Source organism: Siphateles boraxobius, unplaced genomic scaffold (genome assembly GCF_051911475.1).
Source record: "Siphateles boraxobius isolate OS27281-9 unplaced genomic scaffold, OSU_SipBor_1 66, whole genome shotgun sequence".
Lineage (NCBI taxonomy): Eukaryota > Metazoa > Chordata > Actinopteri > Cypriniformes > Leuciscidae > Siphateles > Siphateles boraxobius.
In genome coordinates this window covers 22,315,937-22,337,368 of record NW_027509193.1, presented here as the reverse complement: position 1 = coordinate 22,337,368, position 21,432 = coordinate 22,315,937, and the positions used below count along the sequence as shown (strand labels likewise).

At 37.2% G+C, this 21,432-nt stretch overlaps 2 protein-coding genes across 4 annotated transcripts; one reads left to right on the top strand and one right to left on the bottom strand.

The window, feature by feature from the left end:
- Positions 1-5,132: 5,132 nt before the first annotated feature.
- cdk5r1a (cyclin dependent kinase 5, regulatory subunit 1a (p35)) lies at positions 5,133-10,063 on the bottom strand. Of its 2 annotated transcripts, XR_013196895.1 has the most exons (3): positions 9,459-10,063; positions 6,446-8,812; positions 5,133-6,341 (listed from the first exon to the last, which is right to left on the bottom strand). XR_013196895.1 is itself a non-coding variant. In XM_077213858.1 (2 exons), the coding sequence occupies exon 2, from the start codon at positions 8,773-8,775 to the stop codon at positions 7,861-7,863; it is 915 nt and encodes a 304-aa protein (XP_077069973.1). In that variant the 5' UTR covers positions 8,776-8,812; positions 9,459-9,995; the 3' UTR covers positions 5,133-7,860. The 2 variants fall into 2 exon arrangements, 1 of the variants encoding a protein (XP_077069973.1); XM_077213858.1 differs by having other exon boundaries at positions 5,133-8,812; positions 9,459-9,995.
- Positions 10,064-11,744: 1,681 nt separating this feature from the next.
- psmd11a (proteasome 26S subunit, non-ATPase 11a) lies at positions 11,745-21,257 on the top strand. 2 transcript variants are annotated; one of them, XM_077212967.1, is made up of 13 exons: positions 11,745-11,896; positions 13,279-13,380; positions 13,535-13,731; positions 15,737-15,794; positions 16,076-16,270; positions 16,677-16,821; positions 16,930-16,990; positions 18,021-18,083; positions 19,093-19,218; positions 19,305-19,340; positions 19,525-19,576; positions 20,278-20,420; positions 20,512-21,257. In XM_077212967.1, the coding sequence occupies exons 1-12, from the start codon at positions 11,809-11,811 to the stop codon at positions 20,418-20,420; spliced, it is 1,266 nt and encodes a 421-aa protein (XP_077069082.1). In that variant the 5' UTR covers positions 11,745-11,808; the 3' UTR covers positions 20,512-21,257. The 2 variants fall into 2 exon arrangements, with proteins under 2 accessions (XP_077069082.1, XP_077069083.1); XM_077212968.1 differs by having other exon boundaries at positions 20,495-21,257.
- The last annotated feature ends 175 nt before the right edge of the window (positions 21,258-21,432 follow it).

The following is a 21,432-nucleotide window of genomic DNA, read 5'->3' as shown; positions in this document are numbered from 1 at the left end:
ATTAACTGAACAAGAAAAGATGCAAATCAAAAGTTTGATAGTAAGAGGGAATCACTGTAAGTGAAGCATTTAGATTAAACACGTATTTTGTATAGTGAAAAGGGTTCTTTGTGATTTTGAGTGTTTTGCTAACACTGTTGAAAATATGCTGAAATGTGCACTTTTGATGACCTGTTGTGATATTAAGGGTTTTGAAAACTTAACACATTGGCAAGCAATTTTTAAAGAAAAAAAGTTTTAACTGGCCAAATGTCAAGTGTATTGCAGTGTATCATTGTTATTTCATGAGCTTGTGTTAAGGATGTTAATTTATAGGGGGATGAAACTGTGAAGCAGTTACAGCAGACCATATAAATGTGAACCATATTGAAATCACACCATATCTTAATAAAGAAGGGTTAAACCACATTAAATATTTCTCTGAGTGCTTAAATATGGTAAACGAGCAAGAAGGTTGCTGGCCGCACACTGGAATCAGTACAGAGAAGTCTATCAAAATATATATATATATTTTCTGGATTGCATCGTGCAAAAAGTGCAAAGTGAATTAAAAACAAATGAACAGGAGAAAACATTTTAGCACATTTGCGTTCTTCAGTGCTCACGCATCGGAGGTCTTCATACTCTTGCAAGAAAATATGTCAATAGTAAATCATTAACACATCCTTCTATACTAAAAACATACAAGATTAGGCAATTGAATACTTGCAAAATTACATATGTGATCTATATTAACATCTGCTCGTGTTTTACATTAACATCTGCTTTTGCCAGTTATATGTATAGGCAAAACCACACGTGCATTACGCACAAGAATCATTAAACACACAAGTGCTATTCGAAAACAGGATGATACATCCCCAAGCGCTATTTTAAGTTTGCCAAACATTATTTTTCTGACATGAAATGTTCCTGAAAAACTGATTTTACCTCATAGGAGAGGCGGAGACAGAGATAAGAAATTGTTGCAAAGGGAGGCCTTCTGGATCTTTGGACTTAAGTCTTTATTCCCTGATGGTATGAATGAAGAACTAGAACTTTCCTGATTTTTGTAAAAGTTATTTTGTGTGTGTGTGTGTGTGTGTCTGTGTGTGTCTGTGTGTGTGTGTGTGTGTGTGTGTGTGTGTGTGTGTGTGTGTGTGTGTGTGTGTGTGTGTGTGTGTGTGTGTGTGTGTGTGTGTGTGTGTGTGTGTGTGTGTGTGTGTGTGTGTGTGTGTGTGTGTGTGTGTGTGTGTGTGTGTGTGTGTGTGATTTTTGTCTTATATGCATTGTTTTTATACTCTTTTTGTTGTTGTTGTTGTTGCTATAATTGAATACCTATAATATTTTGTCTTGGATGCTAACTATCAGACTCTCTTGGAGCTCCGGCTGTGATAGAGTTGCACTTGTGATAATTAATTTCAGCTTATGATCCTTAATTGCTAATTTATCAAGAAAAGGGTGAATGTTGCATTGTGAGCACTGAAGATAGCAATGTGCTAAAAAGTTTAATCCTGTTCATTTGGTTTTAATTCGCTTAGCACTTTTTTTGCACGATGCAGTCCAGAAAATAAAACAAATGTCATATTTCCTTGGCTCCACGCACCTGAAGAATTTTCTTTTGATTTTTTTTTAGAGTGCAACATGTTCTTCTAATTTGCTTAAATATGGTAGACATCAAATTGCATAAGCGATGGCATCAAAATAAAGCTAAAATATTACATTCTCATACAAATGTGTCTGAACATTTCTTAAATGACAGTAAAATTAAACTTGGCCATGGCTAATTCTACTCTCAGTGGTGTGTTGACGTTTCAACATTGTGGAATGAGGCAAAAAATCCAATGGTGCAACTTGAGTGTAATGATAAAGGAAACTATAATATTTGGTAAAATGCAGGCAGAGCTTGTCACATCCAAGGTTTTCTGTTATTGATCACAGTCTGTCTCTCAATTACTGTCAGACAAAATCGAAACAGACCCCAGCCTGTGATAGAGTGTGCAGTGAAAATGAATTCCTTTTACACCTCATCTACTTTCTCTTGATAATCTGGTGCTTTAGGATAATTGTGTTGAAAGGCAAGTGAATCCATAATATTATTTTGTGTGTGTTCAAAAGTCATGGCTGTATAAGGACAAGTATACTAAGTGTTTAGCATGTTAATTTCAATAAACTAAGTTGTTTTGAAGATTTAAACAGAATAACAAGGACAGAATAATTAGAAAATGTTAATTACAGACAATATTACCAAGCCCCAAAGCTTTCTGCAGGGACACACATTTTTCTCTAGTAATTTATCGGTTCAATAATTCAGAATTGACTACAGCATTAAGTAATAAGGAAAAAAATATTTCATTATGAGTACACCATTTTTACATAAATCTCTCCAAAAGAACCTCTACATGCAAAAACCGAACAGACTCTTATCTTTTCAGAGACTGTATCTGTCTCACTGACACTAAACACAGACAGGCAGAGTTTGAATGGAATTGAAACGTCGTTGATTGATAGATTGAGTCAGATTTGACAACGAAGGTGCATTGTGGTATTATATATTACAGTCTAGCAAATAGATCTGTTATTAGAAATTTTTAAGATTATTTTAGGTATACCACGCCCGCCAGTGTAGAGAAAACATTGCGGAATTAAGTGGAGTTTTCTATTGAGGCTGCAACACATGCAGTTTGAGTGCCACCTGCTGGCCACTCATTGCATAATACACAAATGGTCAACACTCAACGACATTTAACAATAAATGTTACATACATTCATATTATATAAACATCATTTTTATGCTTAATAAAGTACATTGATAATACATGTAAAAATTAATTGTTCTACTGTAAAGTTTTCATATGTCTGTGTGTAGTGTCTGTGCTGTATCAGCTGTTACAGTTATTGCTCCATGATTCTGCTGTGCGTCTCTTTGATGCGTCTGCAGCCCCATCTGTGTTCTGCAGTGTGCACATGGTAGGAATATTTAGGAACAGCTGGATGTTTTAACAGCTGGCTTACAGTGTCCAAGCTATCGCCCCATACCCTCATTCACTATTCCCTACATTGCTCCACTGTACAGTCCACTTGAAGGAGTAAATGAAAGCGAGTGAGTGAGTTCACTGTGGAAACTGGCAGCTCCAGTAGGCAAATGAAAATATGGCTAATGAAAGTCTTAATTAAACAATAATTTTTTTTTTTAAATGGATACCTGGGGGCACCATATTCTGGTCAGATGCGGGAATTAATTTGACTCTCAAAGTGCATTATGGGTATTCTCTAGCGGTTGAGCATACATCGGTTGTATAGTTGTTGCCGTGCATTGTGGGATTGAATGAGTGCACTCATTGACGTTCACTATGGTTTCAGACACCATTACAAATGGCTGTCCCTTCAAATAGTGCCCTATTTAAGGGTATAGTGTTGATTTCAGACACAGCCTTGGGTAGCCAGACCTTTCAGACTGACGCCAGAAGGTCTGGACTCCATAGCTTTCATTGACCAAGGACCGCCCAGAGGCCTTCTGACTGAAATGTAAAGCAACCAATCACAGTTCTTTTGGTTCCACATCATGTTTAGGGGCATGAAAATGTAATGTCGATGTCCTTACACACAGACCAGTGTGTAAAACTCTTGGACATATTTTAAAGAGTTTATGCCACAAACTTTAGTTACTGTACGTAGTTTTGAAAATCCAGCATTTAGTTGATACTGGTAAGCGCTATTTGTCAAAATTCCTCCATATGGGGGTTTGGCATCACAGCCATAGATGCGTATACGTGGATGCCACATTTGACCACTCCAGACACGTCGGCGCGCCCACCATCTTGGAACGGTCAGTGTGTCATCATTCACAGTAATCAATGATGTCACAACATTGCGCTGCTTCTAGTTGTGAAACCGCCGAGATTTAAATTCCTGAAGAAATGGGATAACCTTTCACAGGTGAGAATTGGTTTGTGTTTTTATATGTATTCAATATTACAGGTATTTACTATGGTACTTTATAATGTTTTTACTTTTGCCATGGTAACTTTTTAATTTCTGCAAACGCAGTCTACTCGCTCCCATAAGGCGAACGGCTTAGCCTATGTGTAGCGACCCATAGAAACAGTGGCTAATAAGGCATATATACATCAATGGTCACATCATCTTTGTTTCCAGGCGGACCATTAAAGAAGGCAACACACATATCTCCTGGAAATCCTGTAGAATTCAACCAATCAGATGACAACTTTGAAACTCCTGAAGTGTTTCCAATTTTGCGTGCCACATTTAGCCAGCAGTCTGTGGCGGTGACGTCTGAGACTGAGACAAGTAAACAGTGGGCCTGATCATTTTGTAGTAGTAGCACAAAAACTGTACACTTCACCTTCAACTTGTCCATTGTATCAACATAATTTCATGCTTACAGGTAAGCCACAGTAAATATTTTGCAATTGCGCCTGTTGAGGTGACAGGAATACGGCTGTTTTACATGGTATGCAATAAACGCAAATTTCTAGTTCGACAGCAGAGCAGAGGCACTGTATATATATATATATATATATATATATATATATATATATATATATATATATATATATAGCATTCATATATATAAGGGTGTAACAAGAGTTCAAATTACTCACGGTTCGTTTTTTGTCATGGTTTTAGAGTCATACTTTCGGTACGGTTCGGTAGCTATGTACTATGTTCAGGCTAAAATACTGTCAAATGAAAATAAAGAAAATAAAAACAATTATTAAAACTAGAAGCAATAGCGCAAATAAAATAAACAGTACTTTTCAGGTTTTTCAGGTATCTAACAATAGTTTTCAGGTACAGAAACTGAATAAAGTAATCAAATGTAAAATAACTTTGCATAATCTTCACTGTATAAATTAAATAAAAATGAATCATTATTAAAGTTACAAAAGCTTTTCAGTCAGGAGCAGAGAGTGATTTCCTTGTCTTTTGTTCCTTTTAATATAATTTACACGTGTGTGTGTGTGTGTGTGTGTGTGTGTGTGTGTGTGTGTGTGTGTGTGTGTGTGTGTGTGTGTGTCTGTGTTTGTGTGTGTGTTTGTGTGTGTGTGTGTGCGCGCGCACGGGTAATGAATTATGTTGTGCATGTAGATCAGGCATATAAAACAGAAAACAAAGACACATAATCAATGTTTTTGCTTGCAAATGCACATTTTTATATAAAGTAGAAGAGTTGACCAAAGTCATTGCACAAACTCACATTCATACACACCTATATAACAGATTGCTTCTTTAAATATATCATAGATACACATTTTTGTTTCATTTTGATCAACAAAATTCACACAACGTGAAACATAAGGAAAAGAGAAATTCATATTTCAGTCTTTTGTTGCTATACAGTTTTTTTCTTGTTGAAGATTGTTACATCAGCCACAAAAATGTATGAAACATAATAACACAAATTTGCCTATTTTATTAGGCTATCTATGACAAGAACAAAGTTGCTGTATAGCCCTCCTTTACACCTTTACTGTGACAGTCAGTTATCATCGCATCCAGTAACCCATTCTACCAATGGAGCCATTTGTTGTAGTAGCATCAATGCATATACAGTCTTTTTGCCCTATGTACAGAACTTCACTACATTCAGCTAACTAATGAGAAGGCTCTTGTCATGGGTAAAACGTGATCTTTGCATTATTAGCACCATTGTTTTATCAGAATGAGCCCAGACACCAAATATGGGGGATACATGTGAATGCGTTATCAGAAAATCATCAGAATTGTGTTTAAATTATCCCATATAAAAACAGAAAAAAAACTATTAACAGACAAAAGACAAATAAATGGATTTAAAGACTGTTGTCTATTAGCTTTTTTCAGTCATTGATCTTTAATTTTCAATTGTGCATATTGCTAAACGTAGTGCAATCAGGTCACGGATGACCTGCCATCTAAATTGACTTGATCAGTCTGTGTGTATCCAGGTAACTAATCTTAATATCTTACATGCCATCATTTGTATATTGAAAAAGCTGCTGTACTTTTTTTTATAGAGGCCTCTTAGGACTCTCAAAAATCTATTTAAGCGCCTCTTTGTAAATTTTAATATTACACATGTGAACTGCTTTAAAGTCTCCCTCTTTAATCACTGTTGATCACCTTTAACAAAAACTGTGCTTGTCCTCAAGTCACATATTAAGCTTGAATAGCGAGCAAACAATGCATGGAGAAATGCTGATGAATATATATCTCGTTCACAGGAAGGACAGCACCTCGTTCTCAAGATGATTACTAATTACATCACTTTAAAACGTCTCATCAGCAATATATCAATAGTTAACACTGGTTTGCAATGTGTCATAACAGACATTAAATTGTGCATTAATCAAAGCAGCCTTCTCAAATTTTACGAGACAGCATAAAAAATACAGAAAAGAAAATAACAAAGAAGCTTGTTGAGCAAAATTAACATTTTTGTAAGTTCTTTTAATCTTAAAACTGTGACAACTTTATTTATAGTTTATTTTGCACATGACCCTAGCACTATTTTGTTTCGCACCATCTTTTAGAGTTTTTGTCTGATATGTATTTAAGGGCATTTTGTGTTTTTAAAATAACTGGTTTTGTTTTTATGCATAATTATTATGAAAATAGTATTCCAGACCTATAATGGACTGAAAGCAATGGCAAGTTTCTAATAATATAAGCAATATTTTCTTTCTTTTTTTAACAAAATATTTGTAACATTGAATGTCCCCTGCTCAAGTATTTCCACAATGTCTCTTCTCCTTTGCTGCTTATAAAATATCCCTTTCCTAATGAGAAGGCTACAAAAGCTTAGTGTACTTCTGGCTGACTTTAAGAACTTTTATGGCACATCATTTTTGGAGCACTGTCCGAAAGAACATCATACAAAAAACTGTGACCATCAAACCATAAAACAAAGATCTTTTGAAAGGTGTGTGGTTGGTCAAGAAGCATGCATTAACACCCGTATAAGAACATACAGTACTTGCTGTTGAAAATACATAAAATATCTACCTCTCAATTTGTCTGTTTCCCGTTTCGGTTCTTTTCACGATGTCAATAGGTAGCACAACATGGAAAACTGTCTCCTTCTCGAGGTGAAAGATTCTGTTCTGATGGAAGCAGTGCAGTCGGTTCTTCGTCCCAAATCATTTTAGCTCATATCATCATATATTTCCTTAATATAGAATGTCATTAACAACAACAACTGATGTACGTTTGGACAGACCACCTCACGAAATGGCCTTGAACCTGCAGCAGTTTAAGACCCAGACCTTCTTGAAGGCCACTAAGATATGCTAAACAAACATAACATGTTGAAAAAGTGATGCCATGCAAGAGCAGCAGTTCCTGGTCCTCATATATCTATGTAGGATTTATGTGAATGTTAAGTCAAACTGGAGTCTTTGGTTTGTATAATTTTGAAAGTGTTGCAAACTTGGCTCTCGTTTTTAACTGATACTAAGCTGTAGGAATACAGCACAAGCTGAGCTTTTCAATTAATGCCCATCTTTATTGTGAGTCAAGAAGCATTTTTATTGGGACTCATAAAAACTGCTGCTACTGTTTGGATGGAATCACTTGGAAAGGTCAACATGCTACCCAGTCGGGAATATCCTGCAGTTGATTCACTGACCTCAGAAACACCACATGACCAGTCAAAGAACACATTGTTGGCTGGCAAGGTGTTGTCCTGCATCTTGGTCAGACCTTAAGGGTTTAGAATGGCTGATCCAATCGCATTCATTGCTACAAATAAGCTTCAAAATCTATGCTTTTTAATACTAATAATAACACTAAAGTTTTTGTTTTAAAAAAAACGTATTTTTTTCTGTGCAAAAAACCTTGTTATGCACAGTTTTTCCTGTTTATGCACAAACGGTTCACTTATCGATCCAGGCCGATAAGTAGCCGGCTGTCCTCTTCCTTTTGAATTTCGTTTTTCAGGTCAGCGAAAACCTGCGTGAAGTAATGCGGGTCAGAGTTAAGCTGGAGCATTTTGCTACTCATGCGGTTGATGATCGCCAGACTGCGATTCCAAAAGGCATCCTTATCCGTCTCCACCAGGAAGGGCTTGAGCGGGTAGGAAATCTCATTTCCCATGTAGGAGTAGGACAGGTAGAGGCAAGTGAGCAGCTCGGCCTGCAGCTCGCGTTCGCTGGACACCTCGCCCGAAATGACCTCGCGGCAGAGCATATAGAGGAAGACCACGTTAGCTGGGGTGATGAAGCCCTGGTCCTGCCAACCTTGCAGCAGAAGGGACCGGTCCACGCTGCGCAACCACAGAACAGGGTCGGCGGGAGAGAGGCGCTTCAGTCGGTAACAGCGTCGGCACAGGAACTCGCCCAAACTTCTCAGAAGCTCACTGGTGGAAGCCTGCACGATCACTCTTTTCGGTGTGCCAGCGTTGGTCGCTTGACCCACCGATTCAGTGATCGAGGTCCTCTTCACGGTGGAGGCCACATTGGCCGTAGTTTTCGATGTGGGTATGGAGCTCACGGTCGGCTCCTGCGTTAAGCCGGAGAGATTGGCACAGGACTGGGACTTCTTCAGGTTTTGGCTGTTGAGGGTGCCCACATTCTCTTCATCTTGACTGTCGCCCGACGCCAGCTTCTTAGAGCCTTTCCTCTTGGCCGAAGCCGCCACTATGCGCTTCCACGGCAGGATATTGATAAGCGACTGCCGTTTCAGGCTCTTGTCCCTGGCGTTTTTACTGTTTTGCACAGCTGTATAATGGGGTGGTATTTCATCAAACAGGCCTGCCTTTCGGTAGCTCGGGGAGACTGAGAGAACAGTTCCCATGTTGCCTTGATAATTACAGGGTCTTTAGATATGGAATCTGTCCATAAAATAAATAAATAAATAAATATGAATGTTTAGTGATACAACAGTAGTTAATCTAAATAAGCAATGTTTTTGATGAAACCACCATCAACATTTAAACGCAACATACACACGCATGCAAAACATAAGCATTTCTCTCTATTATGCTATAAAATATATGTATAGAAAACCAAATCTTTTAATTAAAATCGTAAAATTGTTTTTTTTTATTATCGATTTCCCTGTTTTAATGAACTGAACCGCTGGTATCCGATTCGAATATGCGAAAGCATCCATCTTAGCTTCAAAATGGAAGGCTAAAATGTAAACACATTCATTCCCAATTCATATTCAATTGCAAGGAAAATCCCTCTCAGTGCGTGTTGAAAATGTGAATATTGAATATTTCTACATTTAAGCTTTAAGTCGTTTATGACCTCATAATTTATCAAGCTATTCAAAATATGCAGTGGGTCAACACGAGGAAATGAGAACATAAAGATCGTAAATAAAAGATAACATCTTTAAAATGACTGGCTCGTGTAGACAGTAAAATTTAGTTTTTCAAATTTTGTGAACTTTTAAGAGCGAACCCTTTAAAAGCGTTTTTGAAATTAAGTTCATTTGATTCAATATGGGTTATAAACATAAATGTTGGTTACCTGATAATCAATGCGTCTTCCTCGCGGTGATAAACGTAGATATAGAAGAAGAAGAATCGGTAAATATAGAAATATCCGTCGATTATCCCGTTTTTCTCAATGTCGCACTGTGAAACGTGCTCGTCGTTGTCCAAGGTGCTGAAAGGAGACGTCAGACTCAGCGATGAAATAATGCTTCTACGTAAATCAAATATGCAGGGTGTTCAGGATTTTCCGGTTGCTAAGGTTACTTCCCAGGTTGCACGCCACGTCTTCCCACATAAACCCTCGATGGCATTTCTGTCGTGTCCCTTTCATCACAATAAATATCGGGTCTGTTTCACATTTGCCAGCCTGTGATCTTCTTGTTGAACTGCGGAGGCGGGTGAACAGACTAGGTTTGAATATAACTGGAAAAGCTTAAAAATTAAAGTCCATGTCAGGCTAATCCTTAAGTAAGCTAAATGTAATGAATTGCGTTCATTGACCGCTATTTATTTATATTTTAGAGAGAGAAAGGGATTGGCCCCTCTTGGTGATGCTGAATTTCAGATGGGTGGGAACTTGGCAGTGGCTGAGCTCCCTCTATACAGTTATCTGTCCATGGCGTCCGTCATGTGTGCTCTGAAATCGTTCACCACAGCACCAACATCTTTTATAACGATTCCTAAGCTTGACCATAAGGCCGTCTATATGGTCAAGCTATATGAATCGCTATAATTTAATTATAGTCCTGTCTTTACATCATGAAATGCCAGCTGTTGGCAGATTACAATCTTTAATCAGAGAGTGTGGAAAGTCTCACACACTGAACGCTCAAGACAGATTAACTTCATTCCTGATGTGCATAATGTCGCCAAGGCTTTGTAGTCCTCAGTGGCGCAGACATGAATGGGCACCATGCCCCCCTCTCAATCTCTCATGCTTATCCAATCATCCTGCTCGGAATTTTTAATAGTTTAAAAAGCAATAGTTTTTAATACCAATCATAGTGTTTTGTAGTTTCACTCTTTCAGGTTAATTTAAGCTTATCAAGTCATGATGAAACAGCACTTCGGATCAAATAAAGATGTGGGCTAAGGTAAAAAGACACGCAGACAGATACACAAAGTCTACACACCCTTGTTAAAACAGATGTTTTTTTGTGGAAATGAAACAAAGATTAATCATATCAGAACGTTTGCACCTACAATGCCACTGTAAACAAACAAAAAAAGTGATAGGCCTATATTTCAAAGAAGAAGGAAAAAACTTGGAATGACTTATTGCATAAGTTTGCACACTCCTGACCTAACACTTAATTAAAGCACACTTTGATTTTATTATCAGCACTCAAGTCTGTTTGGATAGAAGTTAATCAGCTTGGCACATCTTGACTAGGGAATATTATCCCACGCTTCTTTGCAAACATTTTCCAAATCTGTTACATTGCAAGGGTATCAGATTTTCTAGGATTCAGCGGCTCTGGCTTTTCTCTCTGTATTTTCGTCAATTTTGAAGGAACACCCTGTTCCTGATAATGCCACTGTTGTGCCATATTTCACCACTTGTGGATGACTGTCTTCACGGTGTTCCATAGATATCTAATGGCTTGACATTTTTTTTTGTAGCCCTCACCTAAGTGATACCTTTCGACAATGAGATAGTGCTGTTTGCGGCCCAAGAACAACAAAGAACATGTTAGAAAAACCTTACAAGAACAGCTAAAATTTCTTTTGAGTTGTTCAGAGTCATTTCAGGTAAAGACAGGTGTGTACAGTCTATCTATCTATCTATCTATCTATCTATCTATCTATCTATCTATCTATCTATCTATCTATCTATCCATCTATCCATCTATCCATCTATCTATCTATCTATCTATCTATCTATCTATCTATCTATCTATCTAACTATCTATCTATCTATCTATCTATCTATCTATCTATCTATCTATCTATCTATCTATCTATCTATCTATCTATCTATCTATCTATCTATCATTATTTACTCACCCTCACGTTGTTCCAAACCTGTATGAATATCTTTCTTCTGTTGAAGCCAAAAGAAGATATTTTAAAGAATGTTGGTACCCGAACAGTTGACTGAATTGACTTCTATAGTATGTTGTTCCCTACTACGTAGTTCCTACGCCATTTGGTTAACAACTTTCTTTAATATTCTTTTGTGAAACTCATACAGGTTTGGAACAACATGAGGGTGAGTATGATGGCAATTTTTTTTTGGGGTGAACTATCCCTTTAACTCCTCAAATGAGTCATACACCGTACTCTTTCTGCAAACTCAATCTCCCAGCGTGCGTCAGTGGCGCTTCCGGTAGCGTGTTCAATGATGATTGTTGTGTGAATCAGGCAATTGGTGAATTGGGAAGATGGCGGCTGCGGCGGTAGAGTTTCAGAGAGCACAGTCGCTGCTCAGTACGGATCGGAATGCGTCCATTGACATTTTACATGCTATTGGTAAGTGTCTCCTGTCCCGCTACCTTTTGAACCGCTTGTGTGATTTTAGCTAAAGGAACTGTGCTTTTAACACACGGATCATGTCCCCCCAATTGCGATTTGTAGAACAGCAGCTAAATGTGTTAGCCGGTTTCATGCTGCTGACTCACTGTGACAAGCACGAGAAGCCTTTAGCTGAATAAATACACTGTGCTCTTACTAACAGTAAACTTTACAGACGAGCCGTTGCGCTCTTTAAACTTTGCCCTTCAATTTATTTTTAATACTTGTAACTTAGCTGTTGTAGTGTTAGAAAAAAACAATGTTCAGTGACCTGCCAGTCGTGGAAACAGTTAGCCAATCAGCTAGCTTCAGTTTCAATGAACGCGAATCTCTCTGTAGAAGTCTGTAGGTTTGCAAAACACGGATAAATATATATATATTTATGTTTAGTAAGTGTTTTCGTCGTCCTAATTGTGGTGAATCATGTGCAATTAGAGAAATTACGGACGTTTCCTAAATTAACGTACGTTTAAATGAACTACTAGAACTTTCATGACAACTTAATTAGCTTCGCTAGTTAGTGGCATTCTATTTGCTGCTTATGACATTTAGGTATGAATTATCATAGTGTAATGTCAAGAAAAGTCTGAAAAATATAATTGCTACTTATTCATGGCAGATTTTAGTCATTAAAGCATGACTGACATGTTCTTTACAATGACGGTCAGTGGTCACAGACCTTTTCTCCTCTTATCGTTCAGTTATGCTATATAATATGACAGCGTCAGTAAGTTTTGTTTGGCATGAAGTTTGATATGTGTGCGTTTGTCACGGATAATTTGATAGCATGCCACGCCATTTTTTGAGTATCTGCTGCAGAATGTCATACTTTTAGTTATTTTAACCTTTATTAAATCTCTTAAATTTTTTTAAACAATTAACCCAAGCAGTATACAATAGAAAGAGACAAAAATAAATTCATATTTTAAGAATAAAAAGTTATTAAAAGCTAGTTGTAACATAAATTAAACTAAGGGGAGTTAATAAAGTAATTTAGAGTGTTTTAAATGATTCCTTTTTCAGCTGCTTAGAGGATTTGATTTTTCAAATCATATTTAAAAGCTACAAAACTTGGCAATTTGTGTAAATAAAACTTTCCTATAATCTTGTCTTGTCAAAATGTCTTTGGTATGTTTTAATAAGGTTTACATGTCCTTTGGTATTAACAACAGCTGTTGAAGCCCACCAGTCTAGTTATTAATCTATTTGAGTATCATGATGACATTGTCTATGTATTGTCACCAGAAAGTCTTAAGCTGAACAAGTTTACATAGTTTTTTTGTTGTACATTACATAACATTTAACAGCAATATGAACTACTTCTGTTAACATTCACACAGTCAAACGAGACATCCAAGACGATGATGAAGAGGCTGTGCGTGTCAAAGAACAGAGTATTTTGGAGCTGGGTGGACTGCTGGCCAAGACAGGACAAGCTGCTGGTAAATAACTTTAACTAATGGGTTGTCAGTATAAACATTTTTTTCTCTCAATCATCCTCATTGTCTAATGGTCCTGACGTGCCACTGCTCTACTCTGTCAGCTGTCATTTTCCTCAAAGTTAATAACTGTTGTTCATATGTTGTTCCTTTGCAGAATTGGGAGGTCTGCTGAAGTATGTCAGACCGTTCCTAAACTCCATCAGCAAAGCAAAGGCGGCACGGTTGGTGCGCTCTTTGCTCGATATGTTCTTGGACATGGAGGCAGCTACTGGTCAGGAGGTGGAATTATGTTTGGAGTGCATTGAATGGGCCAAATCAGAGAAGAGGACCTTTCTACGGCAGGCACTGGAGGTGAGCACCTATTTTTGAAAGTTTGAGATTTGCAATGGTAAACATCACCATTACTGTTGCTTATATGTAGGGTTAGGCTTGGGAGAGTATGTTATTGATATTTTTACCAAGGTAAAGTGAATAGTATTCATCTCGTCAACTGGTCATGGATTTGACATGACTGTCTCTAGTTCACAATATGAGGAAGGATTGAGTGAATGTGAGTAGGGCTGGGACGGCTACCGCATTACCGCAATACCGCGGTCACGTGACTCCAATCGTGGGTCTGAGCTCGTCACCGCCATCACCGCAAAAAAAACCAAACAAAAAAAACATTGGCCTGCACATGTGTGCACGTTGTGTCTAATGACATGGATTCATTGATTCTAATGACATGTATTATGTCTAATGATATAGTGGCTTACATGGATTCAAGGTTTTCTAAACCAAACTTATCATCAAAAGATGGAGCAAATCTGATCTTTGGAGAGTTGAGGAGCGCAATGTTCCATGACGCATAATAACATTCCATTCGTATTAGAGATGCGCTGATGGGCTATTATTATTTCATCTGCAACCGCATCACAAAACTCATCTGTCCGCCATCCACCCGCACCAATGTTTTTTGATCAATTTTAGTTGATTTAGTAGACTGTTTTAAGGTCTATGAGCAATTCGAGACTCTGCTGCCGCGAGGCTAGAAAGCTCTTGGCTGTTCTAGAAAGAACACTGATCCAATGCAGCGAAGATATTTAAAGGCTAAAGTCCCTAGTATATTGGCTATGTTGTATCCCCAGAATATCAGCAGTGAACTCTGTCTCCGATCGGCACACAGCGATAAATATAAATAAGTAAATAGCCTATAGCGCATGTCGGCAAACCTGACCTTACCTGACTAGGCTACTGTAGACTAAAATTTTATCATTTCGTTTTGAATTTTGTTTAAAAGTAGACATTTAGGCCTAGCCTACGCCGAGTTTCGGTTCATTTCTGAGACGAGCTCCAGTTCACACGCAAGAGATCGCACCGGCGCTTCCACGTCCTCCTGATTATATGTCTGCTATATTTGCTTCTTATTTATTAATTCCAGGCAATTATTTAATGAAACAGTGATTAAAATTAAGGTACAATTTATACAAAACGAAATTTAATTTAAAGAAAGGCTTTCTACAAAACAAAACTTAATAAAGTGGTCAAAATCGTGTCTGACCCATCTTATGATCCTATCTTACTAATGCTGTTCACTTTTCATATAATCGACATAGATTAAATACAAAATTGGGGTTGTATTTAAAGCGGTTTAGGGAAAATCTTGCTTTTCAACCGCGGTTAGAAAAAATCCATACCGCCCCAGCCCTAAATGTGAGTGTATTCAAACTTTTTGTAATGTGGTTAAAAGGAGTTTTTGAAAAGCATCTATTGTATGCTCAAGGCTGCATTTATTTAGTAAAAAAAGTAATATTTTTGCAATTTAAAATAACTTATTTTAATATATTTTGAAATGTAATTTATTCCTGTGATGTCAGCTGAATTTTCATTATCATTACTCCAATCTTCAGAGTCACATGATCCTTCAGAAATCATTCTCATATGCTTATTTGCTGCTTAAGAAATATTTCTTATTATTATCAATGTCTAAAGCTGTTATTTATTTTATTATTGATAAAAAACTGTTATCTATAAATGTTATTTTATATTTTTGGAAACGCTGTATTCACTCAGTATTCTGTGTTTAAAAGAACATTGTTTATTTAAAATAGAAATCTTTTGTAACATTATAAATATCTTTACTTTCACTTTTGATCAATGTAATGCTGCCTTGCTGAATGAACAAATTATTTAATTTAATAAAATAAATCCTCCTGATACCAGAATTTTGAACAGTATCAAAGCGTAACGGAATTGAGTCAGATTCACCAAAAGATGTTTTTTGCTTCCTGCCTTTTAAGCTATCTTTGTTGTTATGATCAGTATAGATCATATGCTGATTCATTGATTTCTTATCAGTGTTGCTTCAATCTTTTAGGCCCGTCTGGTTTCTTTATATTTTGACACCAAACGCTACCAAGAGGCTCTGCAGCTTGGTGAGTCCTTTACAAGATCATCACTTGTATTTTACATTGTGTCATTCATGTTATTAAAGGGTTAGTTCACCCAAAAATGAAAATTCTGTCATTAATTACTCCCCCTCATGTTGTTCCAACCCTGTAGGAACACAAAATAAGATATTTTTGATGAAATCTGAAAGCTTTCTGACTCCTCATAGACTGCAACTTAATTGCAACTTTCAAGGCCCAGAAAGGTAGTAAGGGGGGGGGGGGGTTTGCGGTCTATAGCCACTGTCCTTTTCTTTCTTGTTAATTAGGCTCTCAGCTCCTGCAAGAGCTGAAGAAGATGGATGATAAAGCTCTACTGGTGGAGCTCCAGCTGCTGGAGAGCAAGACGTATCATGCATTAAGCAACTTGCCCAAGGCCAGAGCAGCTCTCACCTCTGCCAGGACCACGGCAAACGCCATCTACTGCCCCCCAAAGCTGCAGGCTGCTCTAGATATGCAGTCAGGTACGTTTACAAAGACCTTCAGTATCACGCCAGATCCTAACTAGACATGACGGCTAATTTGTCTGTACACACTGAAAACAAGATTGCTGTGCAACATGATCCTATCGCAGCCAGTCAGAACATATTTGTTTGTACCCAGAGTGAGACATTCACATGCATTGATAGAAACAGTTTGCATGTCCTCAGTCTCAAAAGAATTAACAGCCAGACGTCATTCTACATTAGCGGTACTGAGCCTTTTTCCTGCAAATGCTTATTGAATGCTAATGTGCATTACTTATCCTAAACAAATGGAGGAAAAACAGATGATGGTTTGTTATTGAAGGAGATCTTTTTGGAGATAGTATTAGAACTATCTCACTTAAATTATTGTACTGAATGCATCACGTCCTTTTTTCCCTTGCAGGCATTATTCATGCTGCTGAGGTGAATGACTGGAAAACGGCGTATTCATACTTTTATGAGGCTTTTGAAGGCTACGATTCTATTGACAGTCCCCGTGCCATCACTGCACTCAAGTACATGCTCCTCTGCAAGATCATGCTGAACTTGTGAGTCTTGGCTTTTTATAGTGTCTCTCACTTTTCCTTTTTCTCTCTCTCTTTATTAAACTTGGATATTGAACATGTTAATAAACCTGTATGTCTTTATCTTTGCAGGCCAGAGGATGTGCAGGGCCTGACTAGTGGAAAACTTGCCCTCAGATATGCTGGCAGACAGGTAGATGTCTGAGCTGAAGGCTCTTATTTTTTCAATCTCATGGTGTAGTTTTTCCATGACTTCTGCAAGAATATTGTCAGCAGCTAAGATCACATCATAATGTTATATATCGTGTTACATGGTTATGCATTTTTACTATTATGCATTATTGCTATAATATGAAGTGTTAAAGTATTGTTAACTAAAAGTGTGCTATAATGAGTTTCATACTAGTTTGAGGTCAAAATCTTGTACTTTACCACACTAACAGATCAGGCACTTTCTTGCCCGTACCTTAATTTAAATGCTTATTTTAATGAAATGTTAAATTGTAGTCATTAACTGAGCTTAATTAATTTAGTGTAAGCCCCATTTACACTACCGTTAAAAAAGTTTAGAGTCAGTAAGATTTTGTTTTTTAAAGCAATTAATACTTTAATTCAGGAAGGGTGCATTTAATTAATCAAAAGTGACCGTAAAGACATTTGTAGTTACAAAATATTTTGTTTTTTTTTTCAAATAAATGCTGTTTTTGTGAACTTCTATTCATCAAAGAATCCTGAAAAAAATGAATCACGGTTCCACAAAAATATTAAGCAGCACAACTGTTTTCAACATTAATAATAAGAAATGTTTGTTGAGCAGCATAGTAATGATGCTGAAATTTCAGCTTTAACTTCATGGGAATAAATGAAATTTTGAAATATTAAATAGAAAAGTTATTTTAAATTGTAATAATCTCACAATATTGTAGTTTTTACTGTATTTTTTAGATCAAGAAAAATGGGCATAAGAGACTTTTGTCAAAAACATTTTCAAACGTTTTTCGGACCCCAAACCTATGAAACTGTAAATTTGTAATTGTGTATTAAATCTCAGCCTGTGGTGGAAAATGTTTCTGAGAGAGCCCTAATGACTCATTAAAATACAATCCCAGATTGCAGCACATATTTCACAGTATTCAACTATGCTGCTTGACAAAGTGACTTTTTTGTGTTGTGTCATTGGAGGATTATGTGGATTTACTCGTCCTGTCTTTCTTTTGCTTTAGACAGATGCACTTAAATGTGTGGCCCAAGCCAGCAAGAACAGGTCACTTGCAGACTTTGAGAAGGTGGGTCAGATTCTTTAATGTTTTTTAATGTTACTACTGTTGCGCCCCCAGAGGAACTCTTATAGGGGAGGCTAACCTGAGTTCTTTGTTTTTATTAAAATGATCCAATTTGTATGAAGGATTTTTCGAACTAATCTGGATACTCGCTTGTTCAAATTAAACTCTACAGTGAATGAAATGTAAATGAAAAAACAGACATGACAAGAATTAAAGTCTACTAATTATCAATAAAATAATAAGCGCACATATACTGATTGACAGCAAGTCACAGCAAAGTTTACAGTTCAAGGACAATGTTCAATGTTGTGAACAAATCAAAACAACGGCAGATAACAAACAAATAAATAATGTAAATACCAGTCGATGTTGGAGGCCTGAAACAAAGCGCGTGATGGTTTCAGCCTAAAACAATTAGCTGCTTCACTCCTAAGTGCAAAAAATTAAACAAATAGGCTCACTGCATGTGTTTTGTGCAGTAGCACTATCCACACGATCTCAGTCCCGTTCCAGCCTCTCCAATAACGGATCACTCTCCCGTGATGTTTCCCTCTTTGCCGGGGGAAGTTTGAGTGTTCCGGTAACTCAAACAACTATCCGGATCCTCTCGAAATGACACGCATCGCCAGCTAGTCTCATCACTCGCTGAATCGAACTCTTAGCCGAAGTTATATTCAGCACTGTAACACTTGATCCTAATGGTTTGCAAGGGTTAGTCCCCCTAACCTATAGGACAATGTTAATCCCAGGTTCTACCTCTGGATTGGCCACAATAACGCAGGTGAGTATATACATTTCCAAATAAATTGAATACAACTTGGATGTTTGTTAGATAGCAATAACAATTTACATGTTCCCTTTTACAGAACTGGAAAGAAACATAAAAACGAACCAAGTTAACAAGCCAGCATCTAGTCTAAATTATAATTATACTTCTTTTCACCCCAGGTTACACTACATTCTCAGTCCACCTACAGTTTTTACATTCAATGTCCTTCTCTTCTGCATTCAGGCTTTAACAGAATACAAAGCTGAGCTGCGGGATGACCCCATCATCAGCACCCACCTGGCCACACTCTATGACAATCTGCTGGAACAAAACCTCATAAGGGTCATCGAGCCCTTCTCCAGAGTGCAGGTAATGCCCTGCTATACCACAGTGAGCACTGCTATATGCTTAAAACAGTTATGTTGTTCACTTACATTTTTTTCTTATGCCAACAGATTGAACATATTTCTGAGCTAATAAAACTCTCCAAGGTAAAGTCTTTGTACTCTCTAATTTGCAAATAACACTTCTAAACCTCATATGTATAGATTTAAATGACAAACAAATTTTAATTTTACTGTTGCTTTTGCTGACATGGTTGCCATGGCAGCAAAGATACTTTGTTTCAAGTATCCATTCTCAAATTTGAACACCGCTCTTCCGTTATCTCTTCAGGGGGATGTTGAAAGGAAATTGTCACAGATGATTTTAGACCAGAAATTCCACGGTATGATGCCATCATCCTAGTCTTTTACTTGATAAGTCTTCTGTCAAACTTAGGACTAGTTATCAATGCATTTACAGATTTTTTTATGATTGATTCTGATTCATATGTGTTTTTCAGTTAGAAATGTCCATTTTGCTTACAACTGATACTACTTCTGTAAATGATACACTGTAAAACCTGATGAGTTAATTTCATTTGAGGAAACCGATGCCGTACATCTTTTAAATTATAAATATTGTTTAATTGGAGTGCTTTCATTTGAGTTTGCTAAAAAGGATATTTCTAAATATAAAATGAAACTGCTTAAATACCTTGTATAGCTGATAGTTTACTGAATTAAAATCATAAATGTCAAATTAACTCAAATCTCTTGCAGTAACACTTCAGTTCAGTCTGAATGATTAATTTAGTAAATTTTACTCTTCTACGGAGTCCATAGCAGTGTTTTAGATTGACCGGTTAATCAGTAATTCCTCAAACTATTCATTAAAAGAACTGACTCAAGAGTCATTAATTTCAGGAATTGGGCTTTACTGGTCGGTCGCACTGTTTTTGATCTATATTTTTACTCAGTACTAGACAAACAGGCATATATTATGTTGTGTATATACTATAAATCAGTATTTGTGCTCCCTCCAAATATTTTCACTTTATGATTTATGATGATGCTTATCAAAAACTCTCATTCTCACGTTATATAGGGATCCTTGACCAAGGGGAAGGTGTCTTGATTGTATTTGACGAACCTCCCGTAGACAAAACATATGAAGCTGCCCTTGAAACAATTCAGAACATGAGCAAAGTAGTGGACTCGCTCTACAACAAAGCCAAGAAATTGACATAGGCAAGTCCATTTTCTATGTTGTGCATAATAATGTTGCATCTCATAGTGTTGAATTGAAAAACGACTTATCTCAGCTTTGTCTTTTGTGCAGGTTGAGCATTGGACCCTGCAGCTGAGAGCATGGCCAGTGTGGGGGACTCTGGGGGAAGGGGAGGGAGATGTGATACAGATACCAAGTCAAAAAAAAAAAAGGTGTAACACCCCCAAAAAACAGACTGACTCCTGCTGTTGTCCTCTCTGGCTTTCACTTGGACATTTTTTACCACCTCCCAGACAAAGGACAAACTACTTCTATTACTATGGGATCACATTTTTTTTTATTTTCACTTTATTTTTTGCTGGTAATGCATTTCTTTGTATCTTGGCTGTGCCTAATGGGCCATCAGGGAATCTTAAAAAAATAATAATAAAAACTCACCTGCATTCTAACTTTATTTGAAATGTATATACATAGATCTAGCAAAGCTGATATGAGAATGATTCAGTTCCTTTGCCAATCTGGGGCCATTGTGGTGTTGACAAGATTCCCTGCATTACTAATCGAACGGTTTTAGCCCTAACCCCCGTCTCCTAAAGAAGCCTTTGGCTCCGCTCAAGGCCTACCTCTCATACAGACAGCATACTTGGACTTTTTATGTTGGGCGGAAAATTTCTGATAAGATGCTGTCAACAGGACCGGGTCATGAGCTGTTGTCTTTCCCTGGCCTGTACATTCCTGCCCTTCCTCCTCCTCCTCCTCCTCCTTTGTACATATCGTTGCCAAGCGCCTCTGTCGGGCCTGTCATGCTGTTCCCCTTTTTTATAACGCTAAAAAACATAATAAAGTCACCAAGAGAACATGACTCTGAGTGCTTCTGTACCAGATCCTAGGATACAGAGAACATCAGATTAGCATGGTTTGAGGATTTTACTTGTACTTTTGAAAGTGACCATTTTCATTTGAATGAGTCAGGATTTTTTTTTTTGTGCTCTATTAAATTGATGTTTTACTTTCATAGTTTAAAGGTTTAGT